General features: G+C 41.7%; 1 protein-coding gene across 1 annotated transcript in view; it reads left to right on the plus strand.

Annotated features, from left to right (window-relative positions):
• ACAA2 (acetyl-CoA acyltransferase 2) overlaps window positions 1-26,456 on the plus strand; it is a 40,571-nt gene that overhangs the window by 2,176 nt on the left and 11,939 nt on the right. Inside the window, exons 2-4 of the mRNA XM_039228823.1 lie at window positions 4,450-4,616; window positions 16,853-16,981; window positions 25,168-25,284. Coding sequence (XP_039084754.1) covers window positions 4,450-4,616; window positions 16,853-16,981; window positions 25,168-25,284 — 413 coding nt within the window. The remainder of the gene's footprint in view (window positions 1-4,449; window positions 4,617-16,852; window positions 16,982-25,167; window positions 25,285-26,456) is intronic.

The raw sequence follows: 26,456 nt of genomic DNA on the forward strand, positions 1-26,456 counted from the left end.
CACCTAGATTTTATCCTGTAATATCTTTTAGAGGTTTTATAGTTCTGCATTTTACATTTAAGTCTATGATCCATTCTTAAAAATATTTATTCATTTTGAGAGAGAGCGTGTGCATACATGCGCGCAAGCAGGGGAGGGGACTCAGAGCCCTACGCAGGGCTCCATCCCTTGAACCCTGAGATCATGACCTGTGCCAAAACCAAGACATGGAGGCTTAACAGACTAAGTCACCCAGGCGCCCCAAGTCTGTGATCCATTTTGAGTTAATTTTTGTGAAAAGGTTAAGGCTGTGTCTGGTTTTGTTTTGTTTTTTTTGCATGTGGGTGTCCAGTTCTTCCAGCACCATTGCTGAAAAGACTACCCTTATTCCATTGAATTGCCTTTGTTCCTTAATCAGACTTTGAGGTTCTGACTGTTAGTTGTTTTTCCTGTTCTTCAGGTTGGATAATTTGTATTTATCTATCTTCAAAGTCACTGAATCTTTCTCCTTTCCTTTTTATTATTATTGTTATTATTTTTAATGTTCATTTATTTCTGAGAGAGAAAGAGACTGAGTGCCAGCAAGGGAGGGTCAGAGAGGGAGGGAAACACAGAATCTGAAGCAGGCTCCAGGCTCTGAGCTGTCAGCACAGAGCCCAATGCTGGATGGGCTTGAACTCACACACTTTGAGATCATGACCTAAGCCGAAATCGGACACTTCACCAACTGAGCCGCCTAGGTGTCCCTGAATCCTTCTCCTTTCATTTCCATTCTTCTGTCAAGCCCATTCAGTGGATTTTTTAAATTTATTTTTCAGTTTTAGAGTTTCCATTTTGATTTTTTTATAGTTTTTTGTTTTTTTGCTTTTTGTTTTTTTGCTGAGATGGCCTATTCTTTATTATGAGCATATTTTCCTTTATAACCTTGAGCACAGTTATGATAGCTGTTTTAAAATCCTTGTCTGTTGGGGCGCCTAGGTGGCTCAGTCGGTTAAGCGTCTGACTTCGGCTCAGGTCATGATCTCACAGTTCGTGGATTCGAGCCCCGTGTCAGGCTCTGTGCTGACTGCCAGCTCAGAACCTGGATCTGTATCTCCCTCTCTCTCTGACCCTCCCCTGCTCACACTGTGTGTGTGTGTCTCTCTCTCTCTCAGAAATAAATAAAAAATATTAAAAAACAAAAACAAACAAACCCCCAAAAAATAAAATCCTTGTCTGTTAATTCTAACATTTGGGTCATCTTGGGGTTGGTCTCTGTTGATTATCTTTTCTCTTGAGAATGAATCATATTTTCTCATTTCTTCATATGTCTATTAATTTTGGATTGTAGCATGGACATTTCATATGAAACATTATAGAGGCTGAATACTATTATATTCTTCCCAAATGTGTTGACTTATTGATTGTTTGGTTGGCTCTTTATTTTTGCAGGAAGTTGATTTGGCTGAACTCAAACAGCAAAGTCTATCTCCCCTATAGAGGGCAATAGCTCAAATCTCAGTTCAGTTAGCCTTAGCTAAGGTATAGAGGCACAGTTAAAGGGTCAGACAGGTAATTAGGCAGAGTTTGTATATATGATTTGGGCTCCCCCTGTGGTCCTCTCCTTTCCTAGATTCATTCTCATTTACCAGTGGCTGTGGTCGCCATGAACTCGGTTCTCTGAATCGTCAAACCAGTGAGATTGTGAGTTTCTGAGCTCTAGCCATTCACATTCAAGTCAGAAGCTATAAACAGGTTGAACACTCACTCTGTACTGTTCCTTTCTTCCATGTCTTCTCCACATCTGCCCAGTTTTGTTCATTCTCCAAGACCTTCAAGTAGTCATTCTTCTATATTGCCACTGTTACTTGCAGGAGAGTTGTTTGGATAGCATACTAGGCCATGACCACACGCAGGCTGTAATGAAATTAGGAAGAAGACATGGGAAGGGGGCAGAAAAGTGAAATAAAACACCAATATAAAAATAGGTAAGAGGGGTGCCTGGTTGGCTCATTTGTTTAAACATCCGACTCTTGGTTTTGGCTCAGGTCATGATCTCACAGTTCTGAGATCGAGCCTTACATTGGGCTCTGCTTGGAGCCTGCTTGGGATTCTTTCTCTCTCTCCCTCTGCCTTTCCCCTACTTGGGCTTGCTTGTGCTCTCTGTCTCTAAAAAAATAAAAAATAGGTAGAGGTTATTAAGCAACAGGGATTAGAAGACATTTGCAAAAATTCCAGAAGATATAGTGGCACAGAGTAATCTGTCTATCAGAACAAAATATTTGTCATGCCCTGAACTAATATTTATGGTCTTCTAAATATTTGAATATTCCATCTGTAAAGAACTACTTGGACCTGTTCTAAATTATAATTACATACGTTACTCCTAACCTTCTTTTGGGCTGTGGGTTTCTCAAAGTAGCAATGAAAAGAGAAGGCGAAGGGTTTTTTTAGGGTAGGTTTAGTTCCATGGAAGGATGTCATCATAAACAGGAGCCCTGTACTTAAATACCACGAAGGGTGTAATGTTTGTAGCGTCTCGGTTAAAGGTTAATCTTGCCCCAAGCCCATTGTTAAAAGCCTCATAATTTCTTGGCAAGATGTGAGCACAGTTTGTGCCAAACATGAGATCTGTCACATAGTAAGTGCCACTTGTATGTACCTCTGTAATATTTACCTTGTAAGATTACCTTGTAAGATTGTTGGGAAGATAAGGTAGTAAATGAAAAGTGATCAAGTGTCTAGTGCTTAGTCAGTGCCTAATCAGTGTTAGTGTGATGAAACTATTATAATGGATGCTGCTTCCCGATGTACAAGTTTTGCATCACCCAACTCTAGTGGGCCTCACTTCACACCATCAAAGACTTATGTAACTATAGCAGATTTGAGAAGAGAGGTGACAGTAGAATGTCTTGGGAAAGGGCAGTTTTTATTTATTCACACAGGACATCAGTTGGACTAATAGTGATACCATAAATTTATAGTCCTAGTTTACATGAACACATGTATAGATAACTCCCCTGTATTCTTTGCGGTTAGATCAAATGCAGGAAATTGTGTTGTATTCTGAGTAGCACATTTTAATAGGATATTGGCAAACCAGAATGTCTTTAGAAGAAAGTGAGAATTAATGTCAAGTAAAGAAGTGTGGGGGCGCCTGGGTGGCTCAGTCGGTTAAGCGTCCGACTTTGGCTCAGGTCATGATCTCAGAGTTTGTGGGCTCGAGCCCTGCGTCCGGCTCCGTGCTGACACCTCAGAGCCTGGAACCTGCTTCAGATTCTGTGTCTCTCTCTCTCTGACCCTCCCCTGCTCATGCTGTCTCTCTCTCTCAGAAATAAATAAAAAACATTAAAAATTAAAAAAAAAAAGTGTGGAAGGATGCTTTTTTTTTTTTACTTAGGGAAAATACGTGCTTTTTATTTACTCAGGGAAGGAGTCTTTAGATCCAGGATATTTTACAGGTTAGTGGACTCCAGATCTGGAGGGGCTACCCATGTAAGAGGTGTTCTCCTTTGCCCCCTTTATTCTAAGGGTAAAAGATAATAGTTAATATGATTTGAAATTTGTAATCGAGTCATCCTGTGGCTCCAAAGGGAGAGGCATGTATAATTCACTTTCAAAGCATTGTAAATTCTAGAAACTGTTTTTCTGATTTGGGATGCAGTTGGGTAGAACTAAGATTGGTAGACGGAAGACTTGGTAAGATGAGCCCATTGAGTAGAAGGAAGAATCATACTTCTGGCTGTCCATTCACACAGTAGAGTATGTCTCCTAACTTACAGTAGAGTTGTCTAGCAGAGGAATTTTTTTTCTATCTCTTGTCAGGAATTTCCTGTGGGGTGAATGGTTGGCCTCAAACCTCAGAGAGAATTTCTAGTTTAGAGAGTCTCTGATTCTGTGACCGGGCAACATACTTCAGCACATCGAAGAAGCATTGCAGTTTTATTTTTTTTTTTTTAATTTTTTTAATGTTTTTTATTTATTTCTAGGAGAGAGAGAGAGAGACAGCGTGAGCAGGAGAGGGTCAGAGAGAGAAGGAGTCACAGACTCCGAAACAGGCTCCAGGCTCTGAGCCGGCAGTCAGCACAGAGCCCGACGCGGGGCTCGAACCCACAAACCACGAGATCATGACCTAAGCGAAAGTCAGAAGCTTAACCGACTAAGCCACCCAGGCGCCCCGAAGCATTGCAGTTTTAAACCAATATTTCTAGCATTAGAAATCACCAGGGGCTAAGAATCCAGAATGGATTTATGTTACAGCGTGTGGTGTCTTTCTTGGTGCCAGCATGTTGGTATTGTTCAAATTGATAACCCTTAAGACTGCTTCCATGAGTGTGACCTATTCTGCATATTATTACGTGACAAAAATTTTCAGTTACCTAATTGAAAATGGTACCTCATATACTAAAGTTTCACAGTGAGATTATTTAAAGCATGTTAGGGGCCCTGGCGAATCTGTCACTGCTTACAAATCTCTTCTTATTGCAATAGGTGTCTTCATCGTTGCTGCTAAGCGAACGCCTTTTGGAGCCTACGGAGGTCTTCTGAAAGACTTCACAGCTATTGACTTGACCGAATTTGCTGCCAAGGCTGCTTTGTCTGCAGGCAAGGTCTCACCTGAGACCATTGATAGTGTCATTGTAGGCAATGTCATACAGGTTAGTAGGGCAGAAGGGAGGTATTCATTCTTGTTGCTCTGTGTTTTTAAAAAAATACTGTCTTTAACATGTCTTACTGGTGATCTAGTTAATAATAGTTAAAGGTATTTATGATTTAAGTAATCCTCTGACTCCAGAAGCAACGGCATATGTAATTCAAAGCCACATATAATCTGGAAGCTATCTGTCTGTCTCATTGGGGTTATATTTCATTGCTTAAATATTAGATTCATTTCTTTGACTCATCTCAAGTTACTTGGTTCTCTCTGTACCAACTAAGGAGAGTAGAAAACCCAGTCAACACAAGGCATCTCCTCTGATTTCTTAAATCGTAGGAGCTTGGTCAGTATTTGTTGTGGGAGATAAAGAAATTCATTTACCTTCTGTCTTTCTAAGTTATGGTATACATACTAGGCCATTCATCTGCAGATAACGAAAGCTGTATATTCCTTCATAGTGTGGCCAAGAGGTGAAATGGGCCCTTTTCCCCAGCTTCGTTGGTTTGACAGAAGCACTACATGGAGTGCATTGCTGTTGAGAGTACTGAGGCCCTGTCATGTTCTGCTGGCTCAGAAAGTGGTTGTTCCATACAGGAGAGGCAGGCTGAGGAGACCGGGGGCTGCTATGACCCTCTTCGCCGAGTGATCAGCTCTTGGGGTGTGGATAAGGCCCAGAAACTGGTGTGCCTTTGTTTCCACCCCCAGCTCTAGAGCCATGATGCAAGAGATTTTGCATCTGCCAAGAACAGGTTTTGTTTGCAGTGGAGGGTGGAAGACTTCATTTTCGTGGCAGAATACTATTCCATTGTATGGAATACTGCATTTTGCTTTTCCATTATTCAGATGATAAACATTTGGGTTGTTTCCACATTTTGATTGTTATGCATACTGCTACTTTGAACATCATATACAAGTTTTTATGTAGACAAAGGTTTTCATTTTTCTTGGGTATATATGTAGGAGTGGATTTGCTAGGTTATATGGTATCTCTATGTTTAATTATTTCAGGAGCTTTCAGACTGTTTTCCAAAGCAGCTGCAAACTTTTACAGTCCTACTTATAATGTGTGAAGGTTCCATTTTCTCCATATCCTTGTCAATATTTGTTATTATCTGTCTTTTTGATTATAACCATCCTAGTGGATGTGAAATAATCGCTTACTCTGGTTTTGATTTGCCTTTCCCTGATGACTAATGATGTTGAACACCATTTCGTATGCTTATGGTCTATTTCCATATCCTCCTTAGAGAAATGTCTATTCAAATCCTTTTTCCATTTTTAATTGTTTTTTTAAATTATTATTGTAAGAGTTCTTTACATATTCAGGATACAAGTCTTTTATCAGATATATGATAAATTGTCTTTTATTCCATTTGAAGTTGTCTTTTCATGTCTTGTTAGTGTCCTTTGAAATGTGAAAGTTTTTAATTTTGATGAAACTCAGTTTAATTTTGATGTTGCTCATGTTTTTGGTGTCATATCTAAGAATCCATTTCCAAATGCATGGTTATGAAGATACACCCCTATTGTTTCCTCTGATGGTGTTTTAGCATTTGCTCTTATATTTAGGTTGATTCATTTTCATTTAAGTATTGTATATGTTCTGAGGTAGAGGTCCAGCTTCCTTCTCTTCCATGTAGCTATCCAGTTGTCCCAGCACCATTTGTTAAAAAGACTCTTCTTTCCTCCATTGATCTTGGCACTCTTATTAAAAATCAGTTGACCATGTCAATTAATCTATGACAAAGGAGGCAGAAATATACAGTGGGAGAAAGGTGATCTCTTTAGGAAATGGCGCTGGGAAAACTGGACAGGTACATGTAAAGGAGTGAAACTGGACCATTTTCTCATACCACACGCAAAAATAAACTAAAAATGGATTAAAGACTTAAGTGTGAGATGTGAAACCACAAAGATCCTAGAAGAGAATACAGGCAGTAATTTCTCTGACATTGGCCGTCGCACCATTTTTCTAGATAGATTTTCAAAGGCAAGGGAAACAAAAGCAAAAATGAACTATTGGGACTACATCAAAATGAAAACTTTTTGCACAGTGAAGGAAACCATCAACGAAATAAAAAGGCAGCCTATGGAATAGGAGAAGATATTTGCAAATGATATATCTGATAAGGGTTTAATATCCAAAATACATCAAGAACTTAACTCAACACCAAAATAACAAACAACATAATTAAAAAATGAGCAGAGGACCTGAGTAGACATTTTTCCAAAGAAGACAGACAGATGGCCAACAGACACATGCAAAGATGTTCAGTATCACTAATCATCAGGGAAATGTAAAGGAAAACCACAGTAAGATAACACTTCATGCCTGTCAGAATGGCTAAAATCAAAAACACAAGTAACAAGTGTTGGTGAGAATGTGAAGAAAAAGAAACCCTCATACACTGTTGGTGGGAACATAAATTGATACAGCCACTGTGGAAACAGTATGGAGGTTAAAATATTAAAAACAGAACTACCAGGGCACCTGGGTGGCTCAGTCGGTTAAGTGTCCGACTTTAGCTCAGGTCATGATCTCTCGGTTTGGGAGTTTGAGCCCCATGCTGGGCTTCCTGCTGACAGCTCAGACCCTGGACCCTGCTTCGGATTCTGTGCCTCCCTCTCTCTCTGCTCCTCCCCTCCTCCCTCTCTCTTTCTCTCAAAAATAAATAAATGTTAAAAAAAATTTTTTTTTTTAAATAGAACTACCATGTAATCCAAAAATTCCATTGCTGGGTAATGTAATCAAAGAAAATGAAAACAGTAATTCAAAAAGATACATGCTCCCCTATGTCTACTGCAGCATTATTTACATTAGCCAAGATACGGATGCACCCTAAGTGTCCATCAATAGACAAATGGATAAGGAAGATGTGAGGGGGTGTGTGCACAATGGAATATTAAGCAGTCATAGAAAGGAAGAGATTGTGCCATTTGAGACCCAATGGATAGACTTAGAGGGAATTACGCTAAGTGAAATAAATCAGAGTGAGCAAGACAAATACCATATGGTTTTACTCATATGTGGAATCTAAAAAAACAAGTGATTAAGTAAACAAAAAAGCAGAATCAGGACCTATAAATCCAGACAACAAACTGAAGGTTGCTACAGGGGAATGGGTAAAAATGGGTGAATGAGAGTCGGAGATACAAGCTTCCAGTTATGGAATGAATAAATCACGGGGCTGAAAGGTACAGCATAAGGAATACAGTCTGTGGTGCTGTAATAGCGTTACATTGTGACAGAAGGTAGCTGCACTTGTGGTGAGCGTAGCATAATGTGTAAATCACTGTGTTGTACACATGAAACTAATGTATGTGTGTCAACTATATTCAAATAGAACTCTTTTTATTAATGTTTTTAAGTTTATTTATTTAGAGAGAGCATGAGCAGGGTAGAGAAAAAGAGAGGGGAGAGAGAGAATTCTAAGCAGGCTCTGTGCTGGCAGATATGGGGTTTGAACTCAAGAACTGTGAGGTCATGACCTGAGCCGAAACCAAGAGTCATATACTTAACCTATCGAGCCATCCAGGCATACCACATAGGATTTTTTTTAAATAAAATAAAAATAATTTTAGTTTTGGATTGAAAAAATATGTGCCTATACTGTCCTTCACTTAGAAAAGTAACATGAAATACGCTGAAGATACATAGAAAGTTATATAATTAAATTATAGTTTTTAGACTTGTTTTACACTTCTTTTGTTAAATTGATTCATAATATTTTATTCTTTTTCATGCTATTTTGAATGGAATTGTTTTCTCATTTCATTTTAGTTTGTTCATTTTAAGTGTGTAGAAATATAATTAATTTTTGTATATTGATCTTGTATCATGATTGCTGAGCCCATTTATTCTAATAGTTTTTCAGCTTAATTTCTTAGGATTTTTATATGTAACATCATGTCATCTGGAAGTAGAGATAGTTTTACTTCTTCCCCTCCAATCTGGATTTCTTTCATTTCTTTTTCTTGGCCAATTGCCCCCTAGAACCTCCAGTGTTGAACAGAAGTGACAAAAAGTGGGTATCTTCTTCCCGATGCTATGGGGAATGCAGCCAGACTTTCACCCTTAAATATGATGGCAGATGTAGATTTTTTGTAAATGCATTTATCAGGTTGGGGAAGTTCCTTTCTATTTTTAGCCACAAACATGTGACCCACTTATATCCATCTAAAGGGTCTCAAGACTAATGTTTTACTAGACAGTAGTAAAGAGCCTTATCTTAACAGCAGCTAGACTGGTCCTGGAAGCCTTGCGTTCAAGTTCCTTAGACACTTATGCTACCCCTGACCCCCACTGACTAGAAGCAGTCACGCCTCACATGGGCAGCTCTTTCTGCCCATGGGACCCATCCCTGTGCTTTAATAAAAGCACATTTTTGCACCAAAAACGTCTCAAGGACTCTTTTTTTTTTTAATTTTTTTATGCTTATTTATTTTTGAGAGGGAGAGAAAAAGTGTGAGTGGGGGAGAGGCAGACTCAGAATGCAAATCAGGCTCCAGGCTCTGAGCTGTCAGCACAGAGCCTGATGTGGGGCTCGAACTCATGAACCATGAGATCATGACCTGAGCCTCAGTCAGACGCTTAACCGACTGAGCCACCCAGGTGCCCCTCAAGAATTCTTTCTTGACTCTTCACTCTCAGCGCCACATCAGTCCTCATCACAAGAAAAAAATTTTTGATAACTGCATATGGTAACAGATGTTAACTAGACTTACTGCGGTGATCATTTTGCAATACATACAAATATTGAATCATTTGCTTGTACACCTGAAACTAATATAATGTTATATGTCAGTTATACCTCAATTGAAAAATAAAACAAGAATATTTAGGAACTTTTTTTAAAAAGGTAAATTCTAAGTAAGATTTGTGAAATGTTAAAAAGCCAGAAGAAACTCTAGAGATTTTATAGAACTCCAGGCCTCTCTTACCACTTAAGGAAACTTCCAGAGAAGTTTCAGAGCTGAGCCGGGTGATCTATAACAATCTTGGGCTAGATGCAGATCCCCTGACTCCTAGTTCAGTGTTCTTTCTCCTGTACTCAGCTCTTCCCACAAATCTTGGTGTTCAAGGGACTTAAAGTCATTTTGTGGGACCACTTAGAGAATATGCAACCAAAAGAAAGAAAGAAAGAAAGAAGGAAGAGAGGGAGGAAGGGAGGGAGGAAGGAAGGGAGGGAGGGAGGGAGGGAGGGAGGAAAGAAAGAAAAGAAGAAGAAAGAAAAAATGTCAGTTACTTTCTGGAATACAGTGGCCAAAGTAGAAGACATCTGGTTCTTAGACATCAGGTAGGACCACTTTATTCAAAATTTACATACAAGTATGTACTCTATTTATAAAATCTCCAGAAACTATCTTTATTCAGTCAGGCTAGGATTTAACAGCTCAATCAAAACTGCTCCAACTCCTTTTATTTACAAATAAGACACTTGTAAATCCATTTGCAGATGACTTCCCATAGGAGGAACTTAAGAGTTAAGTAAACCTGAGTTCGCACTGCTAGTGAATGACAGAGTCCATATTAGATCTCCTACCTCCTGTTATAATATTCTTTCTATTATCTCAGAGGACTGTTTGAGTTTTATAAAACACCTATTTTACCAGTCTGGACATTAGAGAGTATTACAAGAGAAGCAACTCCAAAACAGAAAACCTAGCAAAATACTGTCCACTGACTAACCATCTTTTTGATGACATTAATTTATAAAATAAGATAATTTCATCTCCATCAACAAATGAAGCATTCAGTGTGTTAATTATTAATTCATGTTAATTAACTGAGCTCCTACTTCATCCAGAATCCCTAACCTATAGAGATAGGGGAAAATTATAAGACAGGACTGCTAGGGGAATTCCAGTCCCCGCCCAAAGACTCTCCTTCCGGGTTCTTCCTGCCCTGCTTGCCAAGCGCGCTGAATTGCCACTAATGCGGAAGTAACAGACTATAAATTGTCCCCCATCCATATGCTCAGGGCTCAGACCTCTGGTGAGTGATCTCCTCTGAGCCCGCCAGTGTGAAATAAATCTCCTACCTTCCAAGATCTCCGAGTGCTGCTTGGTTCTTCTGGCCAGTGATCCAGACCAGGGTCTGCAACATTTGTTTCCCTGACCGGGTAACCCAACTGCACTGGCCCATTGTTGCCACGATTGGGGAAAATGGCGAGACAGAGAAGGTGCACCCTGCCTGATATTCGGCAGTCTCCTGCTCGGTTGCCTCAGGCCACCCCCACTCCGCTATTCCCACCAGACTCGAGGAGACTTGGTAGGTGAGGATCTGGACCCAATGTAGGACAATGGTAAGGCCTGGGGCCTCTGACCCAGTCAGACCGACCCGTTGGGTGGAAGGGGAGCCTGATCACCTCCCAGAGACCTTTTAGAGGTCTCACAGGTAGGGATTCTCAGAAAGGGAATGTATTAAGATTTGGTCTGAGTGTGTGAGTGAATGTGCAGCCTGACCTGGTCCTCCAGTTGGGACTGAATATGTGGCTCCACCAGCAGGCACTCTTAAGGTCCCCAAAAGCCCACAGTCTGAGTGGGCCATCTGTGATTCCGTGGTGAACCAAATACAGTGTATGGCGGCATCGAAATAGTTTCCAATTGAAAGTCACAAAGCTGAGACCACTACAGCTAAGTGGCACCTAAGTTCCTTCCGGACACAGACAGGCATCTGACTGGTCTCCTCGTTAGAGGGGACATCCCTACCCCTCTGTCTTCGCGATTCCATCTCACGGGAACATTATGGGGTCAGGACAGAGCAAACCCACAGTTCTCGAAACTATGATCAAGAACTTCAAAAAGAGTTTTTTAGGAGACTATGGAATTAAGATGGCCCCCGGCAAGTTAAGGACCCTATGTGAGTTGGAATGGTCCACTTTTTGGGTAGGATGGTGCTCAGGGGGAACCTTAGATGCCCCAATGGTCTGCCACATCTGGCGTGTTGTCACTGGGGACCCAGGTCACCCGGATCAGTTCCCATATATTGACTCCTAGTTAGAGATTGCCCAAACCCTTCCCCCTTGGGTGTGATTTACCTGCAACAAACAGGGAGAGCCTAGGGTCTTAGTTACCTTCACAAAGCAGCTCAAGGAAGGTCGACAGAAGTCCTGACCTCCACAAATTCTCACCAGTGATCCAGAGGAAGGACCAATCTTGCCTCCACCTTATGCTCCCCCAAGACTGTCAGCACCTAACCCCCCAGTTCTTGATACTCTGCCACCTTCAGTCTCCCCACCATCTCTGGACTCAGCAGATCCCCTCTCCCCCAGACCAGTGACCAGATTGTGCCCTTGGCCAGGCAAAGCACTCTCCAGATGCCAGTCCACATCTGCCGGTACCAAGAGGCTCTCCTCTGGGGGATCCGAGCAGGGGCTAAGAGGCCCATGCATATGCTCAGCAGGAAGGAGAATTCCCTGGGGATTATTATGAGAGGCTATTCAAGGCTTACCGCATTTATACCCTGTTTGACCCTCAGCCACAAGAAAGCCACAACAAAAGGGTGGGGAAGGTCCAGTTGCCAAAAGTGGGGAGGCCCAGAACCTCCTTAGCAAGGGATCAATGTGCCTACTGCAAGGAGAAAGGACATTGAAAGAATGAATGTCCCAACCAGAGAAAGTCCCCCAAACCCAGCCCATACACAGAGCCCTGCAGAAAAGACCTCATGGGCCTAGCAGGAATAGATTCAGATTGAGGGACCTGGGCTCACCTCTTGGCCCCTGTGAGCCCACAATCAAAATGAAAGTAGGGAGCCAAACTATGACTTTTATGGTCGACACTGGGGCTGAGCATTCTGTGGTCACCTTCCTTGTGGCCCCCTTTAGTGAGAAGACCTCAACCATCCTTGGGACCACAGGGAAATGGGCAATGCAACAGCCCTTCTGCCAAGCCCGTCAGTGTGAACTTGGGAGCCACACAGTACGGCATGAGTTCTCTACCTACCTGAGTGCCCTATCCCTCTCCTTGGCCAGGATATATTCTCAAAGCTGGGGGCCCAAATAATCTTTGAGCCAACAGAACGCACCAGCCTCCTTATAATGGCAATGACTACACCAAGAGAAGAAGAATGGAGGCTATTCTATGCCCAGGCCCAACCAAGTGTCCTGCCCAAATTCAGGACTGCCTTCCCCACTGCATGGGCCAAAGACAAACCCCCCCCAAGACTTGCCCACAACCGGCCCCCTGTCAGTATAGAGTTAATCCCAGGGGCTCAACCTCAGAGACAGTGACAGTACCCCCTCCCACAAGAGGCAAGGGAAGGCATCCAAGAACACCTGACCAGACTCAAAGAAGCAGCATTCTGGTTGAATCCAATCACCCTGGAACACCCTGCTCTTGCCAGTCAAGAAGCTGAGAGGAGGGTAATGACCAGTTCAAGACCTATGAGCTATCAATAAAGTGACTGTCTTCTTGCACCCAGTAGTCCCAAACCCATACAGCCTCCTCAGCCGGATCCCAGGCTCTGCCAGCTGGTTTACCTGCCTAAACATAAAGGATGCCTTCTGCCTCCACTTGGCCCCGCAGAGCCAATCCTTGTTTGCCTTTGAATGGACCGAACCAGACGCAAGGTGTCAGATGCAAGTGACTTGGACGCATCTCCCACAGGGATTTAAAAACTCGCCTACCCTCCTTGGGGAGGCACTGGCCAGAGACCTCGCTGGCTTTCTGAGGGAGGCCACATGCTGCACCTTCTCCAGTATATAGATGACCTCCTCCTTGCCAGCGATACCCGAGAGAACTGTACAAGGACACAGAGGCCCTCCAACTCCTGTCAGACTCAGGGTATCGGGTCACGTGGAAAAAGGCACAGATCTGCCAATAGCAAGTCCGAAACTTAGGCTTCTTCTTCACCCAAGGAAAAAGAGCACTAGGGCCGGAGAGAAAGAAGGTCATCACCTCCCTACCACAGCCCCAAATTAAGAGGGGGCTATGAGAATTCCTGGCATCTACAGGATTCTGCCAAATCTGGATTCCCAGGTTCTCAGCAACAGCAAGACTCCTCTATAATCTCTTGGTAGGGCCAGATCCAGAACCCCCTGATGGACAGAAGAGGCAAAGGCTGCCTTCTTAGCAATAAAGGATATCCTAGGGCAGGCACCAGCCCTTGGCCTGCCAGATATAGAGAAGCCATATAACCTCTTTGTGTAGGAGAAGGAAAAGGTTGCCTTTGGGGTTCTCTCACAGACTTTTGTCCCCTGGCAGCAGCCAGTGGCCTCCCTGTCAAAAATAGGTGGACCCAATTGCAGCAGGATGGCCACCATGTCTTAGGGTGTTAGCTGCAACGATTCTACTCATTAAAGCAGCAGAGCTCATCCTGGGACAAGAACTGCACGTTAGAGTCCCCCATTCCGTCATACAGGGGACACTCGAAAAGCAGGTTGTGCAGTGATGACCACAGATGAGGTCTTAGAAGCGGGCGCCCTACCCATAGGATGGTCAGCACGGTGGACGGAATTACATGCCCTAATCCCCTCATCATCAGCGAGGGCAGATGAAGAAATTGTCCCCTGGTTCGGTTTACCGGCCACAATCCACAGCAATAACAGGCCTGTGTTCATGGCGGACATTATACAAATTGGCCTCAAAGCTCAAGGAAAGTAGAGCAGATAAATCACACCCTCAAGGGAAACAGCCAAGTTCTGTCAGGAAACAGACCTCCAATGCCCCGCTTACCTGTCCACACACCCCCCCGCCCCCCGCCAGCCCTCCTGCATGTCCATTGCACACCAGGAACTCAAGATTTCTCCCCTTTTGAGCTAATATATGGGAGGCCCTCTCCATGTCTGGGGAGCCTCCCAGGGAACCTACACCAAATAGGGATAAGGGAATGAGAGAACGACTTCAAGCTTTAGGGGCCACCCTAAATGAGTTACAACGATATACCATAGAGAAGGCCCCAATCTCTTTAAGGATCCTCCATACACCCCTTCTCACCAGGGGATTCAGTCTGGATCAAAGATTGGAAAAAAGACCCCCTCAAACCACAGTGGCCTGGGCCTCATACTGTTATTCTGACCGCCTCTACTGTCCTCAAGGTCACAGGTATCACTCCAGTGGTTCACCACTCCAGAGTTAAGAGGTCCAGTCCAGGAGCCCCAGACTTGAAAGACTGACCCCAATCCGATGAACCCGCTCAAAGCGACCTTCCAGAGAGTCCTAGATTCTTAGGTCTTCAGCCCTGCTTCAGTCACACCTGGAAGCTGGCTGGTCTACATATGGCAGGAGCTTGAGAAATCACCAGTCAGAGACTCCTTGCCATTGGATTAGCAGAAGTTGCCCCAGAAAGCTGGGGAAACAGCAAGAGGTTCCTGTTCATACTCACCTTCCTCTTACGTTTTGTTGGTATTGGTTGCCTCTAATCTGGGCCTCATTTGTAAACCTCCAGCCCTAAGGTCCAGGCTGAACAAGCAGTGCTGCTGCCTGTCCTCCTAGGGGCAGGAATAGCCACGGGGATAGGGACTGACATAGGAGGCATAGGCTCTTCTGTGGGACTATGTCATAAACCATACCAAGAATTCAATGAAGACATGGAAAGGGTGGCCAGCTCCCTAGTGTCCTTGCAGAGCCAAATAAGTTCCCTGGCAGGAGTTGCCTTCCAGAACAGACAGGCACTTGCTCTCCTCGCTGCCAAGAAAGGGGGCACCTGCATCTTCCTTGGAGAAGAGTGCTATTACTTTGTAAACCAGTTAGGAATAGTCATAAAACACCATCACAAACTGGGCTACAGCCCAAGTGCTGGCCCTGCAAGGTTACCAGCCCAGAATAAATGAAGATGATGCCCCCTAATACTGCCTACGTCTATTTAAAGGGGCATCAAAGGGGAGAATGATAGGGAAAAATTATGTTATAAGATGGCTGACAGGACTGCTAGGGAATTCCAGTCCCCACCCGAAGACTCTCCTTCCGGGTTCTTCCAGCCCTGCTTGCCACACACCAAATTGCCACTAATGCAGAAGTAACAGCCTATAAATTGTCCCCCATCCTTATGCTCGGGTCTCAGCATAAGATCACTACATAGATCACTGTAGAGTGATCTCCTCTGGGCCCACCAGTGTGAAATAAACGTCCTGCCTTCCAAGATCCCCGAGTGCCACTGGTTCTTCAGCCAGGTGGTCCAAACCAGCAATAGATGTGCTGAACTTGTTGAATTTTATTGTGAAATTTTTCAAACCTATACAAAGATGAAAGAATACGACAGTGGGGGGCACCTCAGTGGCTCAGCCAGTTAAACATCTGACTCTTGATTTCGGCTCAGGTAATGATCTCACAGTTTGTGGATTTGAGCCCCACATCAGGCTCTGTGCTGACAATGTGGAACCTGCTTGGGATTCTGTCTCTCCCTCTCTCTCTCTCAAGAGCAAATAAATTTTTAAAAAATTAAAAAAGAAGAATACAGTGAACACCCTAAAATTCCCTTTACCTTAATGAGCTAATTCTTTACATTTTGTTAAATTTGCTTTAGCTGTCTACAATAAAAGTTACAATTTGGGGGGGGGGGGGGCAGGGAAAGTCATTCTATCCCCATGTGGTTCTTGGACCAGCAACATTGGCTTTTACCAGGCCAATGATGAGAAGTGCAGACTCTCAGGCAGGCTTTGATCTGCTGGTTGAGAACCTACATTTTAACAAGAGGTCCCTGTATGCATTTTAAAGCATGGGAAGTAGAAGCAGTGGTCTAGCCCCACTTCTTACTCTCCAGTCGTTCATCTCTCCTCTCCCTACATCGTCAGGTCTCTGTCTCGGTTTCTCATTATGATCCCCTGAGTGTTTTTAAAGGATCTATTGATGCCTTGCCTGTAGGCTTTCTGGTTTAGTTGATTTGGTTAGGAGCTTGAACATCGATACATTAATAACACTTTCTTGGCTATTCCAGCGTGCAGCCAGGTTGAGAACCACAGCCTTGCATACTTCCTCTGTTAAGGAACATACTATTTTGAGATAACCTATTCTATTTTTAAATAGCTCCAGCTGTTATAAATTTCTGTCTTATATTGAGGACTTACTATAAGGATGTCTCATATTTTGTTTAAAACCCAATTGACCAAATTGTAGCTTTTATTCAAATAATAAACCTTTGTATTATATAAGGTACATGGTACCCATATACATTGCCTCCTACCTTAGAGTCACACAGTTTATAATGTTTGATAGATTGCCAACATTTCCGTATGTTTTTTCCTGCTTCTTAATGCTGAGATTTTTAGAGGAAAGTCTTTTTCGTTTCCTTTGTTTCAGAGTTCTTCAGATGCCATATACCTGGCCAGGCATGTTGGTTTGCGTGTGGGAGTCCCAAAAGAAGCCCCAGCTCTCACTGTCAATAGACTCTGTGGCTCTGGTTTTCAGTCCATTGTGAGTGGATGTCAGGTATGGGCAACATTTTATTACTTCTCTGAAATTATGTTAAAAGCTATTGGAAGAAATGCCCTGCTTCAATATAACACTGTAGGTTTTATTTTATAGTGCTTATTAGGAGAGGTCAATACTTGATTTTTCTTGGAAAAGTATTCACAGAAAGAAAATAGTTTCTTAAAAGTAATTAATGGATTTTTGAAGACCTGCTAATTGGAATAAGCAAAAGGATAAATCCTGTATGATTTCACTTATATGAGTAATCAGATTCATAGAGACAGAAGGTAAAACAGTGGCTGCTAGGGCTGAGGGGCAGGAGAGAATGAGGAGTTAGGGTTTAATGGATACTGAGTTGCAGTTTGCAACCATGAAAAGATTTCTTGAGTGGTGGTTGGTTACACAACAATGTGAATGGAACTTAATGAATTATACACTTAAAATTGGTTACAATGATAACTTTTAAGTTATGTATATTTTATCATGATTTTTTAAAAAACTAATCATGACCTATTATTTTGACTGAGTGCTTCCTGTGTGCCTGACCTATGCTAGATTTACATTGACTATTTCAATCTTAACAGCCATCCCTGGAGACAAGAACTATTATTATTCCCATTTTACTGGCAAGGAAACTAACATCAAGATTACGAAGTCGTAGAGGCAGAACTTGAACCCAGGTGTATGAGAGCTCGCTGTGAGGCAGTTTGAAACACTGAATAAAGACTGTAAAGGCTAGGAAGAGAGTTGGAGAATTTAGGAGATGATAAGAAATGTATTCCTTTGGGAGAGGAGTTAAGATGAAGAAGTAGGGTGACCCTGGGTTTTGCTTATCCCTCAATCACAGGTGTATTGAGATCAGATCACTTGGAACACCCAGCAAACCGATCTGAACACTGGTAGCAAGACCTGCATGGGTGGAAGGAGCCAGCATAACAGGCATGAAGTGCATGGAAGTGAATTGGGGGAGAGAAAAATGGCAATGCTGTGGAGGAGGAGGGGGCCCTTTCCATGGAGAGACAAAAGGGAGAGAAACAGAAAGGGGTTGAGAGAGTGCAGTGTCAGATTCACACAAGATGAAAACCTCTCCAGATCATGGACTGGGGAGCCAGGGGTGCTGAGAATCATGGGTTTTTTTTGCAAACAGTGTGTGGAGCTCAAATTCTGAAGTTTTGGAAGTGCACACCTTTTCTCTGGAGTGGAGCTGCGTGCGGCTGGCGCTCCACGGAAGGAGGGAGCTGGCCCTGGAGTGCACGGTGTGGTGAGGGATCTCAGACAACGTTCCTCTTCCTAGAGTACATTTGCAAGAGGGTATATTGTCTCCCCAAGGACAAAACCCCCCCACAGGTGCCAGCAGAAGTCCTTTGATAGGCGGGGGACAGAGGGCGGATAAGCTGGTTGCTGCTTTGCAAGGTCTGCACCATAGACTGACGCACCATGCAGGCATGGGACTGTTTATCAGGGACAAAGGACATCAGACACAGCGTGAAGAGGCTCTACTCCAGAGGAGGGGTGCGAGGTCCTTTAAGAATTCAAGTTTTAAATTCCAGCCACGTGCATGGAGCACTGACCGCCCTTGCTGTTCTGTGAGGGCTTCCTGAACAGTAGGTTGTGAGATCCCAGAGGGTTCTGTCTGGGGATAAGAGATTGGAGTGGTGCCATGTTCCCCCTAACACCAACATGGGGACCTCAGGGAGAAACACGGCAGCCCCCGGTGGAGGCGGGACCCACTTACATCAAACCCTGCCCGCCGTCCCTTGCAACTTCATATTTACGGGGCAGGTGTGACTCTAAACGAGCACAGTGGCCTCCCCTCTGAAGAACAGCACGGGCAGCGCCCCGCAGGCACCAAGTGCACTGGACACACAGTGCTTCAGAGCATCACCTGCCGCTCTGGTGGAAGTAGGACTGGATTACTTGCTTTTTGTTTGTTTGGTTTTTCTTTTTTAATTTTCTTCTTTTAAAAATTTTCTTTTTTTAATTTTCTTTTTAAAAATTTTCTTTTTTTAAATTTTTTCTTTGGAATCAGGCTTATAGTTTTTTCTTTGTTAGTTTGTTGTTTCATTTCCTTTTCTCTTTTTCAATCAGTCTTCTTTTTATCATTTTCTTTTGTTTTTTAGGGGGGGTGTTTTTGTTTTCTTTTTCTTTGGAATCAGGCTTATAGTCTTTTGATTATCTCTGGTTTTTTTCTTCCCTTTCCTTTTCTCTTATTTATTTATTTATTTATTTATTTAGAATTTCCCCCCCCTCCCCCAGGCTTATTTTAAACAAACAAATCAAAACATACCTAGTTAAAGGTCCAGACACTCCTCACTGAAAGCAAGGAGGAGCTCTGCAGATGACTGACCCAGTGGGAAAGAGCAACCAAAACACAGCAGCAGACAGCACACATCAGAAACACTTCCTGAAGTGTCCAGGCCTTGAGCAGTGTTCGACCCCTTTTTAATATAACATTACTCTCAAGTGCAGGAAACATAACAAGCTTTCAAAACATCCAAAAGACAGAAACTTAGCCAAAATGACAAAATGGAGTAATTCTACCCAAAAGAAAGGTCAAGAAGAAGTCATAGGCAGGGACTTGCTCAAAACAGATATAAGTAATATATCTGAACAAGAATTTATTTATTTATTTTTTAATATTTTTATTTATTTCTAGGAGAGAGAGAGAGAGAGACAGCGTGAGCAGGGGAGGGTCAGAGAGAGAGGGAGTCACAGACTCTGAAATAGGCTCCAGGCTCTGAGCTGGCAGTCAGCACAGAGCCTGATGCGGGGCTCGAACCCACGAACTGCGAGATCATGACCTAAGCAAAAGTCGGACGCTTAACCAACTAAGCCACCTAGGCACCCCTATCTGAACAAGAATTTAGAACAACAGTCATAAGACTACTGGGGGGCTTGAATAGTACGGAATAAAGCATAGCAGCCACTACAGAAAGTATTAAGAGTAGGGGACTTTAACACCCTACTTAACAGCAATGGACAGATCATCTAAGCAGAAAATCAACCAGGAAACAATGGCTTTGAATGACACACTGGACCAGATGGACTTAAAAGATATATTCAGAACTTATCATCCTAAAGCAGCAAAATTCACATTCTTCTCAAGTGTACATGGGACATTTTTCAGAATAGATCACATACTGGGTCACAAATCAGCCCTCAACAAGTACAGAAAGATCGAGACCATACCGTGCATGTTTTCAGATCCCAACACTATTACACTTGAAGTCAACCACAAGAAACAATTTGGAAAGCCCTAAGTAAAAGGGGGTTAAAGAACATCCTACTAGGGGCGCCTGGGTGGCTTAGTCGGTTAAGCTTCCGACTTTCGCTTAGGTCATGATCTCGCGGTTCGTGGGTTCGAGCCCCGCGTCGGGCTCTGTGCTGACTGCCAGCTCAGAGCCTGGAGCCTATTTCAGAGTCTGTGACTCCCTCTCTCTCTGACCCTCCCCTGCTCACGCTGTCTCTCTCTCTCTCTCTCTCTCTCCCCTAGAAATAAATAAAACATTTAAAAAAAAAAAAAAAAAAAGAACATCCTACTAAAGAATGAATAGGTTAACCAGGAAATTAAAGAAGAAATTAAAAACTACATGGAAGCAAATGAAAATGAAATCACAATAGTCCAAAACCTTTGGGATGCAAAAAGGCAGTCCTAAGAGGGAAGTTTATTGCAATTTGGGCCTTTCTTGAAAGGTCCCAAATACACAACCTTACACCTAAACAGATAGAAAAGGAATAGCCAAAGGTGTCTGGTTGGCTCAGTTGGTTGACTATCTGACTTTGGCTCTGGTCATGATCTCACGGTTCGTGGGTTAGGGCCCCATGTCAGTCTCTGTGCTGATAACTCAGCCTGGAGCCTGCTTCAGATTCTATGTCTCCCTCTCTCTCTCTACCCCTTTCCCACTCACACTCTCTCTCTCTGAAAAATAAATAAACATTTTTTTAAAAGTTTTAATTAAAAAAAGAAAGGGAATAGCAAATAAAGCTTAAAGGGAGAAGGATAAATAATAAAGATTAGAAGAGAAGTAAGCAATATAGAAACAAACAAACAAAACTACAGTACCACAGATCAATGAAATAAGAAGCTGGTTCTTTGAAAGAATTAACAAAATTGATAAATCGCTAACCAGACTTATGAAAAAAAAGAGAAAGGACCCAAATAGATAAAATCATGAATGAAAATGGAAAGGTCACAACCAATACCACAGAAATACAAGCCATTATAAGAGACTAATATGAAAAATTATATGCCAACAAACTGGAGGAAATGGAAGCATGGAAGCAATCTGGAAGAAATGGACAAATTCCTAGAAACTCACAAACCTCTAAAACTGCAATAGGAAGAAATAGAAAATTTGAACAGACCCATAACCAACAAAGAACATGAATCAGTAATCAAAAGTCTCCCAACAAATAAGAGTCCTGGGCCAGACAGCTTCCCAAGGGAATTCTACCAGACATTTAAAGAAGAGTCCATACCTGTTCTTCTCAAACTGCTCCAAAAAAATAAAAATAGAAGGAAAACTTCCACTCATTCTACAAAGCCAGCATAACCTTGATTCCAAAGACCCCACTAAAAAGGATAATTATAGGCTAGTATCCCTAATGAACATGGATGCGAAAATTCTCAACAAGATATTAGCACACCAAAATCAATAGGACATTAAGAGAATTATTCACCATGATCAAGTAGGATTTATTCCTGGGTTGAAGGACTGGTTCTATATTCACAAATTAATGTGATATGCCACATTAATAAAAGAAAGGATAAGAATCATATGATCCTATGAATAGATTTAGAAAAAGCATTTGACCAAATACAACATCCATTCTTGATAACAACCCTCAACAAAGTAGGGGTAAATGGAACATACCTCAACATCATAAAGGCCATATACAAAAGACTCACAGCTAATACCCTCAATGGGGAAACACTAAGAGCCTTTCCCCTATAGTCAGGAGGAAGATAAGGATATCCACTGTCATCATCACTATTTACTATAGTACTGGAAGTCTTAGCCTCAGCAATCAGACAACAAAAAGAAATAAGCATTCAAATCAGCAAGGAAGAAGTCAAACTTTCACTGCAGATGACATGATACTTTATGTAGCACACCTAAAAGATTCCAAAAAATTGCTAGAACTAATACATGAATTCAGCAAAATCACAGGATATGAAATCAATGTGCAGAAATTTGTTGCATTTATGTACAATAATGAAGCAGCAGAAAAAGAAACCATGGAATTGATCCCATTTGCAATTGTACCAAAAACAGGGATACCAAGGGATAAACCTAACTAAAGAGGTTAAAGGTCTGAAAGCTATAGAACACTTATGAAAGAAATTGAAGAAGACACAAAGAAATGGAAAAGCATTCCATGCTCATGGATTGGAAGAATAAACATTGTTAAAGTGTGTATACTACCCAAAGCAGTCTACACATTTATGCAATCGCTATTCATAATTCCACCAGCATTTTTTGCAAAGCTAGAACAAACAATCCTAAAATTTGTATGGAACCACAAAAGACCCCGAATGGCAAAAGCAGTCCTGAAAAACTCAAACAGAACTGGAGATACCACAATTCCAGATTTCAAGCTATATTACAAAACTATAGTCATCAAGACAATATGATATTGGCACAAAAACAGACACATAGACCAATAGAATGGAATGGAATGGAATGGAAGACCCAGAAATGGCCCACAACTATATGGTCAACTAATCTAAACCAAAAAAAGAAAGAATATCCAATGGAAAAAAGACAGTCTCTTCAAGAATAGTGTTGTTGGTAAAATTCCACTTTTTTAACACCATATACAAAAATTCAAAATCGATGAAAGACCAAAATGTGAGACAGGAAACTACCAAAATCCTAGAGGAGAATGTAGGCCATAACCTCTTTGACCTCAGCTAAAGAAACTTCTTACTAAGATGTGTCACTGAAGCAAAGGAAACAAAAGCAAATGTGAACTATTGGGACTTCATCAAGATTAAAAGCTTCTGCACAGCAAAGGAAACAATCAACAAAACTAAAAGGCAGCCTATGGAATGGGAGAAGATATTTGCAAACAACATCTGATAAAAGTTTAGTATCCAAAATCTATAAAGAACTTGTCAAACTCAACACCCAAAAAACAAATAAGCCAGATAAGAAATGTGCAGGGGATACCTGGGCGGCTCAGTTAGTTAGGCTTCTTACTTGGGTCATGATCTCATAGTTCGTGGGATTGAGCCCTGAGTCGGGCTCTGTGCTGACTGTGTGGATCCAGTTTAGGATTCTCTCTCTCTCTCTCTCTCTCTCTCTCTAAGTAAATAAACTTAAAAAAGAAATTGGCAAAAGACACAAATAGACACTTTTCTAAATAAGACATCCAGATGGCATAATGATGCCATCCAGATGGCCATGTGAAAAGATGTTCATCACTCATCATCAGGGAAATACAAATCCAAACCACAAGGAGATACTCACATCTGTCAGAATGGCTAAAATTAATACCACAAGAAACAACAGATGTTGGTGAGGACATAGAGACAGGAGAACCCTCTTAACACTAACAGTAGGAATGAAAACTGGTGCAGCCACTCTGGAGAACAGTATGGAGTTTCCTCGAAAAAACTAAAAATAGAACTACTCCACAATCCAGCAATTTCACTATTAGGTATTTGCCCAAAGCATACAAAAATTCGAAAGGATACCTGCACCCCAATGTTTAGCAACAGGCAAACAATGGAGAGAGCCCAAATGTCCATCCACTAATGAGTGGATAAAGAAAATGTGGTATATATATATACATACATATATATATATATATATACACATACATATATATGTGTGTATAAATACACGATGGAATATTACTCAGCCATCAAAAATAATTAAATCTTGCCATTTGCAATGACATGGGTGGAGCTAGAATGTATTGAAATAAGTCAATCAGAGAAATACAAATACTGTATGATTTCACTCATATGAAATTTAGGAAACAAAACAGATAAATATGGAAAGTGGTAGAGGGAAGTGGGGAGGAGAGGAAACAAACCACAAGAGACTCTTAGTGAGAGGGTTGATGGAGGGAGGTGGGTAGAAGATGGACTAGATGGGGGATGGGTACTAGGAGGACACTTGTGATGAGCACTGGGTGTTGTACGTAAGTGACAAATCACTGAATTCTGCTCCTGAAGCCAATATTGCACTGTATGTTAACTAATTAAAATTTAAATTTAAAAAGAAGATAAATGTATTCCTTTTTAAGAGATAGTTGGGTAATTGCATTTGTTCCCTTGAGCACAGGGAAAAGGGATACAGTGATATGCAATTTTATTTGTCCAGGTCTTCATATTTTTACAGGATGAAAGACACAGATAAATTGTAATGAATTAATTATTTTCAGGTTAATCTATTTCTATAATGATACAACTGAAACAGTGATCCTGATTTTCCTAGCAGTCACTATGAAAACTGGGCTCTGTGAAGGCTTATTATTTGCTTCTTTTCTAAGAAATGCAAATAGTGGACAGCAAGAAGAATGAAATGGGTTTCTTTTTATGAGCCCCCTCAGTTAACCCCTTCCTTGTAAATCTGTGGTCTGCTTCAGGCTCATCCATTAATATAAGGATAAATTCTACTTCTGTCTTTTAAAAAAATGTTTTTTAATGTTTATTTTTGAGAGAGAGGGGCAGACTGCAAGCAGGAGAGGGGCAGAGAGAGGAGAGACAGAATCTGAAGGAGGCTCCAGGCTCTGAGCTGTAAGCAAACAGCTCGAACCCACGAACTGTGAAATCGTGACCTGAGCTGAAGTCGGACACTTAATCGACTGAGCCACCCAGTCTCCCCTACTTTTGTCTTTTTAAAGGAATTGTTCTTTATCATCAACTTACAATATGTATTATGCCAGGCATTAATATCTCTGCTGATTTTCAAGATATATATTGAGTCGGAATTATCATTCTTTACCAACACAGAGGTAGAATTTGTCACTGTGCCCAGACAATTGAAGTCTGTTAGTTTTTCTTCCCCTTGTGTCTTAGGAAATAGATGCTTTAGCATTTGCTTTACAAGTTACTTTACAAGTGTTTCCTTTTGAGGCACTGTAAACAAGGACATGTAACTCATCAGATGTACTAGTAGTTTACTGCTAAATACATACTCCTGCCACAACATAAGGTTTTTGGTTGTTGTTGCTCATTTGTTTTCACATAGGAAATTTGTGTGAAGGATGCTGAAGTTGTCTTGTGTGGAGGAACCGAAAGCATGAGCCAGGCTCCCTACTGTGTCAGAAACATGCGTTTTGGAACCAAGTTTGGATCAGATCTCAAGGTTGGAACCACTAACGTGTTTAAAAATTATTTGTCATGCTGTTATGCTAATAATTTTAGTAACACCATTTTGGGAGAGAGAAAATAAAGTTTGAAAGAATGTCATTAATAGGGGATTGACAAGATACGAATGATCTGAAATTTGTGAACTATTTCAAAAGCCCAGTTTGGTTTTTAGTTTTGACCTTTTAACCAACATTTTAAAAAGCCCACATTAGACTTTTATCTCCACACACTCGTAGTGGAATTAACACTTGGAGAATGGAGGAAGGGAAGAGTCAGATCAAAAGATAGGTGGAGCTTGAATTAATTAATTTCTCTACTGAATAATTGGGAAACCCAGTAACTAAAACTTTACTGTGATTTATGGAAGTTATATTTCTGAAGCAATCTCCAACGAATAGATACTTCTTCATCACAGAAAACCTTCTCTTTGTTGTTGTTTTTTTAAACATTCTCTTTGAATATAGATTATATTGTCCTAAATCAGTCAGACAAAAACTGATCTTCACATCTTTGAGAACTACGGCATAGGAATGACAGTGCTGGTAAAGTACTGGTAAAGAATATGCTGCCCCTCTCCTGTGACATTCTATATTGTTAGCATTTTCCAACAGTAATGAAGGATTTACACTACTCAACCCAGTTCTTCACCTGGTCGTTTTGAAAGTTGGAAGGAATAAGACGTAGAAAATATAAGGTAGTATTTTAGACACCAACTATATTTGAGAAAGCCTTTGGAAAGACAGGCCAGTGACTCAAAGGCGATGAGGTGGTCTAGAAGAAACCGGAGGCACACTTATCAGAGACCAACTAATTGGATAATAAGTAACAACTTTTTCTGTTCTCAAGGAACCTGTCCCAGGTTCACTTCAACCTCACACTAACTGGTAGATGGAGCTGTTCCTGTCACGAAGGCGCAGGGTGAAAAGGGCACAGACACACTCTTCCTACACAGCTCAGAGCAGTGCTTCACAAAGGTGGCCCCAGGGCAACGTTGCATGAGAACTCAGTGTTCGGTTTCTTAACAAGATGTGGCCTTGAGGGTGCAATTTTTGACTGTAGGTTGACTTCCTGTCTTCTCTCCCTGTACATTTAGCACTCTTTAGAGCCCCTTCGTTCAGAGAGAGGGGAAATGTGTGCATTTTATAATGACCGGGTGCTTTTTATAAT

The sequence above is a fragment of the Hyaena hyaena genome, unplaced genomic scaffold, assembly GCF_003009895.1.
Source record: "Hyaena hyaena isolate Hyena2069 unplaced genomic scaffold, ASM300989v1 scaffold_33, whole genome shotgun sequence".
NCBI lineage: Eukaryota > Metazoa > Chordata > Mammalia > Carnivora > Hyaenidae > Hyaena > Hyaena hyaena.